Source organism: Chanodichthys erythropterus, chromosome 24 (assembly GCF_024489055.1).
Source record: "Chanodichthys erythropterus isolate Z2021 chromosome 24, ASM2448905v1, whole genome shotgun sequence".
Lineage (NCBI taxonomy): Eukaryota > Metazoa > Chordata > Actinopteri > Cypriniformes > Xenocyprididae > Chanodichthys > Chanodichthys erythropterus.
In genome coordinates this window covers 5834145-5844542 of record NC_090244.1, presented here as the reverse complement: position 1 = coordinate 5844542, position 10398 = coordinate 5834145, and the positions used below count along the sequence as shown (strand labels likewise).

General features: G+C 36.7%; 1 protein-coding gene across 1 annotated transcript; it reads left to right on the top strand.

Annotated features, from left to right (window-relative positions):
• Positions 1-154: 154 nt before the first annotated feature.
• On the top strand, positions 155-8843 carry sv2 (synaptic vesicle glycoprotein 2). Its single transcript, XM_067379713.1, has 13 exons — positions 155-314; positions 949-1008; positions 1110-1271; positions 1640-1802; positions 1911-2032; positions 5979-6142; positions 6291-6371; positions 6464-6559; positions 6650-6738; positions 7107-7234; positions 7320-7415; positions 7537-7696; positions 8219-8843. Exons 1-13 carry the CDS (start codon positions 251-253, stop codon positions 8400-8402), a joined length of 1569 nt encoding a protein of 522 aa, XP_067235814.1. The 5' UTR covers positions 155-250; the 3' UTR covers positions 8403-8843.
• The last annotated feature ends 1555 nt before the right edge of the window (positions 8844-10398 follow it).

The following is a 10398-nucleotide window of genomic DNA, read 5'->3' as shown; positions in this document are numbered from 1 at the left end:
GTACGCTTATTTAAAATGTAAAATTTAAATATCGTTAGGTTGCCCACGGTAATGAAGCCACTTAATTGTACACGTAAAAAATGTGATAAAAAAAATCAAATTAAAGGAAGTGAGGGCGAGCGTTGCTGTGACGTCGACACAAGCCACGCCCACCAAAGCGTTTGTTTACAGAAGTACAGGAGTGAATTGAATGTTTTGCTCGACGATCATGTGGATTACACTCAAAAATACTTTAATCTGAAATGTTATTATGCCTCGACGGGCTCATGAAGACACAGAACCTCTGCTATCGTTCACTTATGTGGACGAAGACGGTAAAAATGATTATTTATCATGTAAAATGTGTGTTTAATAGTACTAACGTTAGATCTCTAGTTGTGAATATCCTGGTGGATGAGTATAATGTTGATTTAAAAACTTGTTTCACTAGTTATATAGACTATTAACTGTTGAATATGGATTCAGCATGAGCATGAGTGTTTTTACTCTATCTATCTATCTATCTATCTATCTATCTATCTATCTATCTATCTATCTATCTATCTATCTATCTATCATCTATCTATCTATCTATCTATCTATCTATCTATCTATCTATCTATCTATCTATCTAATGCTGTTAAATCATGTAACATAAAAGTTTGTATGTATATGTGTGTGTGTGTGTGTGTGTGTATATATATATATATATATATATATATATATATATATATATATATATATATATACATATGTATGTGTATATATATATATGTATATGTATATATATATATATATATATATATATAATAATATACAGTTGCAAGAAAGAGTATGTGAACCACTTGCAGAATCTGTATTATTCACATTTTCACAGATTCTGCAAGTGGTTCACATACTTTTTCTTGCAACTGTATATAAACACTGTTACTGAATGATGAGTTTACTGATATATGATGTGTCCATCAGATGACCAGGTGTCCAGCAGTAGAAAGAAACTTTCTTATGAGGAGGCTGTTGAGAAAGCAGGTTAAACCTTTATGTTTTTAATGTGCTTAATTATTTTCCCTACATTTAGTTCTATATGTTTGTCCATATGCAGCGGTCCTCATGTTTCTGTCTGTCTGCAGGGTTCGGGCTCTTCCATTGGCTGCTGTTGGTCGTCTGCGGGTGGGCGAATGCCAGTGATGCGGTGGAGATCCTGTGTGTGTCGTTCCTCCTGCCCACGGCACGCTGCGACCTCCAGCTCAGCTCGGCCGACATGGGGCTCCTCACCGCCAGCATATTCCTTGGTTATTATCATTTGATTATCATTTAACGGTTAAAAAGAATCAATAATGATCATGTTGCATTTAAAAAACTGGGATTTTGTGATTCAGAAGAGAAAATGGTTTCTTAAACAGCAGGAAAATGAAACATTAACTTCTCTTTTTCATAAAAAAAACTGCTAAGTCAGGTCAGAAATGTAGTTTGTTCTCTATTTTGTTGAACTTTGAATTTTATTTGCCTTATCAGGTGTCTGAAAGCTGCAGAGTCATGCTCACTGTTTTCATTTTAACAAGAAATGCATAACTGAACCAGTGATTGAAGCTGCTGACATAACTGTCATCTGATCATTTCTCATGCTGCTCAGTGAGATAACTACCATTTCCTTTGGCAGGGATGATGGTGGGCGGTTATGTTTGGGGGTATCTGGCTGATCGCAGAGGAAGGCGGAGCATTCTGGTCATTTCTCTGACAGTGAATGGCACGTTTGGGGCAGTGGCCAGTTTGGCCCCGAGTTTCTGGCTCTTTCTGCTCCTGCGGTTCTTCAGTGGAGTCGGGTAACAACATCCCATAAGAATTTTTACACACACACAGAGACATGCTGAATGTTATACAGACTGAATCTCTACTAGAATCACATGAATGCATATGTGTCTCACGCTCAGGGTCGGCGGATCCATTCCTGTCATCTTCTCGTATTTTTCCGAGTTTCAACCACGTTTGCGGAGGGGAGCTATGATCAGCGCTCTAGCCACATTCTGGATGGCGGGAAATATTTTAGCAGCAGGTAAAACCATCATCATCTGAGCTGAGAGAGGAGCGTCTCTAAAATACTGTCTGGAAGGTTCTGCTTATCTTTTTTTTTTTTGTGTGTGTGTGATATTGAAACATGAGCAGGAAAGAACACAATCAGAGGGCTGTTTCATAAAAGATGCTAAGAAAAGCGAGGATTAAACTCCAAAACCTGACTTGAATTAACCTAACAAATGAGTTTGGGCTAAAACGGTTTCATAAAAGGTAATTGAAGTTCACGCAGTCCCGCTAATTCGATCCAGGTTCACCTAGTCAAGATAATTTCGCGTGCACTGTTTTCTTAAGCAGCCCTAAAGGTCGATCATGGATCAAATCGATCCACCATAGGAAACGGCATACATTTTGTGCTATTTTATGCGTTTGAGACATGGTGTTTTCCTCAGTGCATAACTTACTTTTCACAAGTTTATTCTCCATCTGTAAATGTTAAAAAGTCATGCAAATATTTCCATTTTGCGGCTAAACTTCACAGTGAACGAGCGCTGCTGCGCGCATGTGCGCTAAACAGACGGAATGCAATAATTCTAAAATATACATTTCGCTAAAATATTTGTTGTTGGACATTAAATGTGCCTTATGTACACTTTCAAACCTACAAGTAAGTGTATTTTTATGATAGTAACTGTAAATGGACTATTGTAATGGGGTAAATCACTATACTTTGGGACAATTACTGAGTTTAGATTCATCTAAAATTTAGTCTGTGCATATTAATTTTAATTTTTAATTTTGTGATTTTAATTTCTGCTCTTCTAATAACCATAAAGAGTACTACTGCCAAACAAAACCAGAGAGAAATGTATTCATATATTTTAAAACAATCTAATTAAATATTGGGCACAAAACATTTAGCCAGTAAGAAAGGAAAACCTATATATATTATATATTATATATATATATATATATATATATATATATATATATATATATATATATAAATTCAGGTTGATTACTCACTTTTAATCACTTTTTAATCACTTTTCCCCAATCATTTCAATCGCAAAAAGTGTCCTAATCATATATATATATATATATATATATATATATATATATATATATATATATATATATATATATATATGAGACCAGAGTATAGATTAAATATGGGCTAGCTGACTTTATTGTGCTTTGACTACAGTGGGTAGTTTCAGTGTGGACAACAACCATGTATGCCACTTCAGCAGGCCACATCTTACTCTGTCACTCGTTTCATAGCTTTTGCTGGCTGAAACACTCACTTGGTATTTCTCCTGCTCTTTGTCTAGCAAAAAAAATCACTCAACTTAATGAAAGCTTACAAATGAAGGCCTGATTGTTTCAGGGGCCTTGTCACAGGTTTATTGATTTTGAATTTCTGTGTTACTTTTGCTATATTTTCACACTTAAAACAATGATTTGGTAATCCTCTTGTACTCTTCTGTGCTAAGAAATAAGTCTCTGACAGTTCTCTCCCAAGTGCTTCCATTGTTGTCAGTATTAAGTCTGAGGATGATTCAGTGGGCTATATAACACTTAATTTTTAAGAAATTACTTCTCTTCAAATATTTTGTTTTTCACCGTACTTACCTTTTAATAAAATATTAAAATAATAAAAATGTCTTAAACTTACACCAATATATATATATGTGTGTGTGTATATATATATATATATGTTAATAAAGTCAAATAATTGTATGTGAGAGAGTCAGCTGTAATATCATTGCGTTCCTATTGGTCAGTGTTAGAGGAGCTCAGCTTAGCCTGACAGTTAGCCTGCTCCAGACCAGGCTAGTTTCCCAGCATAAGTTGCCAGAGTAACTGAGTTTGAACTCATTTAAGTTTGTTTTATGAAACAGAATTCACTGACAACAAGTCTGACTAAGTAAAATAAGCCTGGCTTGTTTTCTAATCTTGTTTTATGAAACAGCCCTCTGAACATCTATAACTTTAACCAAAAATAAATAAATGCATATCCAAAACCTATAAATGAATCAATAAAAAAAAAAAAGAGATATAAATAAAAAAAATATTATATATAATAAAAAATACATAACAAAAATCTATAAATTAATAAATAAAATTGCAAATATTTACAGTGGGTACGGAAAATATTCAAACCCCCTTAAATTTTTCACTCTTTGTTATATTGCAGCCTTTTGCTAAAATCATTTAAGTTCATTTTTTTCCTCATTAATGTACACACAACACCCCATTTTGACAGAAAAACACAGAATTGTTGACATTTTTGCAGATTTATTAAAAAAGAAAAACTGAAATATCACATGGTCCTAAGTATTCAGACCCTTTGCTCAGTATTTAGTAGAAGCACCCTTTTGATCTAATACAGCCATGAGTCTTTTTGGGAAAGATGCAACAACTTTTTCACACCTGGATTTGGGGATCCTCTGCCATTCCTCCTTGCAGATCCTCTCCAGTTCTGTCAGGATTGATGGTAAACATTAGTGGACAGCCATTTTCAGGTCTCTCCAGAGATGCTCAATTGGGTTTAAGTCAGGGCTCTGGCTGGGCCATTCAAGAACAGTCACAGAGTTGTTGTGAAGCCACTCCTTCATTATTTTAGCTGTGTGCTTAGGGTCATTGTCTTGTTGGAAGGTAAACCTTCAGCCCAGTCTGACGTCCTGAGCACTCTGGAAAAGGTTTTCGTCCAGGATACCCCTGTACTTGGCCGCATTCATCTTTCCCTCGATTGCAACCAGTCGTCCTGTCCCTGCAGCTGAAAAACACCCCCACAGCATGATGCTGCCACCACCATGCTTCACTGTTGGGACTGTATTGGACAGGTGATGAGCAGTGCCTGGTTTTCTCCACACATACCGCTTAGAATTAAGGCCAAAAAGTTCTATCTTGGTCTCATCAGACCAGAGAATCTTATTTCTCACCATCTTGGAGTCCTTCAGGTGTTTTTTCCTGTGTCTTGCACTGAGGAGAGGCTTCCGTCGGGCCACTCTGCCATAAAGCCCCGACTGGTGGATGGCTGCAGTGATGGTTGACTTTCTACAACTTTCTCCCATCTCCCGACTGCATCTGTGGATCTTTGGGTTCTTCTTTACCTCTCTCACCAAGGCTCTTCTCCCCTGATAGCTCAGTTTGGCCGGACGGCCAGCTCTAGGAAGGGTTCTGGTCATCCCAAACGTCTTCCATTTAAGGATTATGGAGGCCACTGTGCTCTTAGGAACCTTAAGTGCAGCAGAAACTTTTTTTGTAACCTTGGCCAGATCTGTGCCTTGCCACAATTCTGTCTCTGAGCTCTTCAGGCAGTTCCTTTGACCTCATGATTCTCATTTGCTCTGACATGCACTGTGAGCTGTAAGGTCTTATATAGACAGATGTGTGGATTTCCTAATCAAGTCCAATCAGTATAATCAAACACAGCTGGACTCAAATGAAGGTGTAGAACCATCTCAAGGATGATCAGAAGAAATGGACAGCATCTGAGTTAAATATATGAGCGTCACAGCAAAGGGTCTGAATACTTAGGACCATGTGATATTTCAGTTTTTCTTTTTTAATAAATCTACAAAAATGTCAACAATTCTGTGTTTTTCTGTCAATATGGGGTGTTGTGTGTATATTAATGCGGAAAAAAAATGAACTTAAATGATTTTAGCAAATGGCTGCAATATAACAAAGAGTGAAAAATTTAAGGGGGTCTGAATACTTTCCATACCCACTGTATGTAAACTAAAAATGCATAAATACATAACCAAAAATGCATAAATGCATACATAAAAAAATACAAGATATATAAATAGACATTGACAAATTGAAAATAATATTTTTATAATATATATATATATAAGAAAAAATACATAACCTAAATTGTATAAATAAATTAAAGATATATAATGTACCATCGCTATGTGCACAGAACATTCACATAAATATTGATTTTAATTCATATTTTGTGTGTTTTTGTCCAGGTGTGGCGTGGCTGGTGATTCCCAGAACATCTTTGAACGCTCACTGGGGCTGGTTGGATTTTCAGAGTTGGCGTCTTTTTGTGGTCCTCTGCTCTGTCCCCAGCCTGTCATCAGCACTTATTTTCAGACTGTTCATGCCAGAGAGCCCGAAGTTCCTCATGGAGGTACGTACTGACTCAAATTTTCACTGATTCGAAAGTTCAACCAATAGGTTGTGAATTCTATAGCTTCATGTATCTGAACTACGGTTACCAGACGAATGTTTGTCAGGTTTAGCGGCACATTATTTCACTAGGTGTTTCTCTTCCACAGGCCGGACGTGAGACGGAGGCTTTATCTGTGTTCCAGAAGATGTTCAAACTCAACAACCGACATGCCACAAAACCATTTCCTGTGGGTACCAAATCACTGATGTTTGCTTTGACTTCTAGGCCAAACCTTCCCTTTTGGTTTATCAGTTGATGAAAATGAGTTTGTGTTAACAGGCACTAGGTCTTGTGATCAGACCCAAAGATGATGAAGAGAAAAGCAGACCCAGTAATGGCTCAAGATGTCAGCGCTTCAGCCATCAACTCAAACAGGTTCAGATCACTTTTGATTTTCTTACAAAGTATTAATGCTAAACATAAAGCCTGACTGAGGTCCTGATGGCCTTGCGTCTTCTTCTACAGGCACTGGACCCCATGAAACAGCTCTTCGTTGGACCGCTGGCTTCCAGAAGTGTCGTTCTGCTGATTATATTTTTCTGCATTTCATTTGGGTAAGTTGTAAACTTATTTAAATCAAAATATTCTGCCATTTTAAGGTTTATTATTTTCTCTAAAGTCCATTTATAATGTTAGTCAAGGTTTTTGACATCAAAGAAAGTCAGTTTGACACAACCATTTCCCAGTCCTTCTCACTTTTTTAGAATTAAACAGGCTGTATTTATCATGACTTTAATATGTAAGTAAGATAACTATAAATCCAACTTTAAAATGAGCTCTGTTCTGATTGGCTCACCTCCACACATGGCTTTAAGATTTCTAGATTTAAATCTGTTATGATTAGCTAACTTCATTTTAGATTACGAATGACTTTGTTACACATATGCAAGTATGATTAAATGATGTAAACCTCTCTGTGCAGGTATTATGGGTTATGGATGTGGTTTCCAGAGCTTTTTAAGAGAGCTGAGGATGGAGGGTCTCCATGCACCAACACGTCTCGAGTCCAACGCTCGGAGAATGAAAGCTGCTATCCAGTCAAAACTGCAGGTTAATGTTACTAAAACCAAACCAAATGAGACTGATCATTATTTGTCATGATTGAGTATTTTTATAATATCTATGTGTCTCGCAGTATACATGGAGGGATTTATAACTGCAGCTTCAAACTTGCCGGGAAACATCTTCACTATCCTGCTCATGGACAGAATCGGCGGGAAAATTCTGCTGTGTTAGTACAGCAAGTTTTATCTTCCAATGACTGAATGGCAGTTTGTTATGGCAGCTCAAAATACTGTTGATCAAGTCCATTAAGTCCAGCTATAATGATGATTTTCTTCTCTATCTGGCAGCCGTCAGTTTGCTGGCGTCCAGCGTGAGCGTGTTCATCATCTACATGGTGAAGACCAAAACTCAGAGTCTGATCGTGTCCTGCGTGTTCAGCGGTGTTTCTGTCATCTCCTGGAACGCCCTGGACGTGGTGGGGACAGAACTTTACCCCACACAACTACGGTAAACCACAATATTCATTTGTAATATTGCTATTTATTGCACATACAAAGAGGCCAGCCAATCATAATTCCAAAAGTTTGGAATAATTAAGCTTTTTTAATCTTTTTGAGAGAAGTCACCAAGGTTAGAATGATTTCTGATGGGTCATGTGACACTGAAGACTGGAGTAATGATGCTGAAAATTCAGCTTTGCATCACAGGAATAAATTATATTTGAAAATATATTCAAATAGAAAACAGTTGTTTTTAAATTGTAAAATTATTTCACAATTTTTACTGTATTTTTCATCAAATATATGCAGCCTTGGTGAGCAAAAAAGACTTTTTTTTAAAAATCTACCAAATTTTTAACTATTATAGAAGGTACATAATAAATGTACAGTATCAAAAAAGAATGGAAAATAGTTATAAAAATAGTAAACAATGACCTTAATGAAACCTTGACTAACATTATATGAATTATACAAAATAAATAGGAAAGTGTAGAAAATGAATGTATTAATTGCAGTTTGTGTTTTGTAGCTCATCAGCTCTGGGGGTTTTCACTGGAGTGGGCCGCGTGGCAGCCATCATGGGAAATGTAGTTTTTGGGCAGCTGGTGGACTCCAACTGTGCCGTACCTCTGCTGATGGTGTCTGCGCTCCTGCTGGCAGGAGGACTGGCGGCTCTGCGCCTGCCCCAAACTAAACAGACTGAACTGACATGATTCAGCCGAGCCAAACGTGGGATTCTGGGACCAAAATACCAAAACCAAAGACTTTTACAATTTGCAGTTTTGCCTTAATGTTGCACAAGTGCACTTTGAGAAGTCGGCCATGTTTTATGTACTGAAATCTTTAGTAAGAGTTATTCTTAAAGCCTTATTAATTTAAATCTTGAATATTTAATAAATATTATGGACCAAATCAGTTCATCAACCCATTTGACTTCTGTAATCTGATCTATTTGTGTAACAAGTCATAGAAATTATAATAAAGATTCCATGTTTGTACTGTTCACACAGTCATGGGGAAAACAGAGTAAAATGAGTAGTAATCAGATTTGAGCCACATTTACCCGCAGTGTGAACGTAGCCTATGTGCATAATTCCTTTTTTTAATATACATTTTCTAACACTTTCATGTTTGCACACTGAAATAAATAGAACAGCCAATGGTTTGATGCTTCAACAACTTTATTTTGTCCAATCAATTTGAACATTTGTAAATAACCATGACAATACTTGCAGAGTAATGAGGTAGAGACTTTGAAAATCTAAAAAGCAGCTGCAAAAGGCAACGAGGAAGAGACGATGCTCTTTGGCACAGCTTCAGCGAGAAACCAGAGCGGTGCAGATTTACTCAACTAAGGTTAGTGTAACACAAAATTATGGACGTAAAATAATGACAGATGTTTTGAAACCGCTTGTTGAATTGCACTACTTGGAAAAAAAATCTGCATTGCATTTTAATGCATTGTATTTTCAGGGCTTACATTTTTATGGCCTGAAATTCAACAGTTGTATATTTAAGCTGTGAATTTTCAATTCAAAACATTTTCATTTATTAAAAAAATCAATGATCCATATTCAGATTTCACTTCCAAAATATGTATTTTGTTTAATACAACCTATAATATTGGACAGGTCCATTTTATTTCGCTTTACAAATTCAGTGGTTCAAATTCGACAGAAAATTCAAACATCCGGGAACTGGAGGAAAAGCAGTAGAGTGCCGAGCATAATCTCCATCTGCTGTTAGTCGACCACACCAGCAGGTGGTGCACGCGCGTGTTGAAGAGCAGAGCAACAGCTAGGGCACGTCATTAATTTCATTCACAAAAACGGATTTACATTAATGGAGCAAGCTGTAAGTGCATGTGTGATGATTATCAGGGACAGTATAAATGCAGAAAAACTGGTAAAGACATAAAAGTTGTGTTTCTGTTTAATGTCTTCACTGTTAGTTTCCCTGTGTAGCCTACATGTAGCTTTCTCTACAGTAAACAAGATTATAATGTTATTTCCCGATGCTGAGGTACAGATCAAACGTTAAATCTGAAGTAGACCTATAACTTTTCTTAACTTTATATGGCGGCTGTGCTGCAGTACTGGGGTTTCCCTCAATATGTCATACTCCAGGATTCCCCTGCCTTAAAGTAGCTTAAAGGTGGACTAATACAGTGATATAAAAGACCAAACTCGCACCTTATTTTGGGGGATGTAGGCTATATTATATAGGCTACAGGCAAGCAGGTGGACTCAGAATATGAACGTAACGTGCAAAGTTTGACTTTCCCATTGAAATACTGGCATAAAGCTGGCTTTTTAGGGACCGCAAATTTAGGGACCGTCTCTAAAGTTACACACTGCATTTCTAACTTCAATATCAGTTGAAGATAATGACTTACAGTCATAAACTAACTGTAAAGTGCTCGTGTAGGTGTCAGGCATAACTTTAATATTTTTTATATTTAATAAAATAAACAAATCAAAATAATAAAAGATAATAATGTGTATATTGCTTTTTTTTTCCTACGGCATGAGCTCATATTTATTTTAATATCAACAATCTAAAATTATGGTATATGAAGTATATTGAAGCTAGAAATGTCATGTGTAACTTTACAGACGGTCCCTAAATTTGTGAACTTTCCAGCGTCAAGGCGACTTTATCCCAGTGTTTCACATCATTATGTTCATATTCTGAGTCCACCTACTGGCC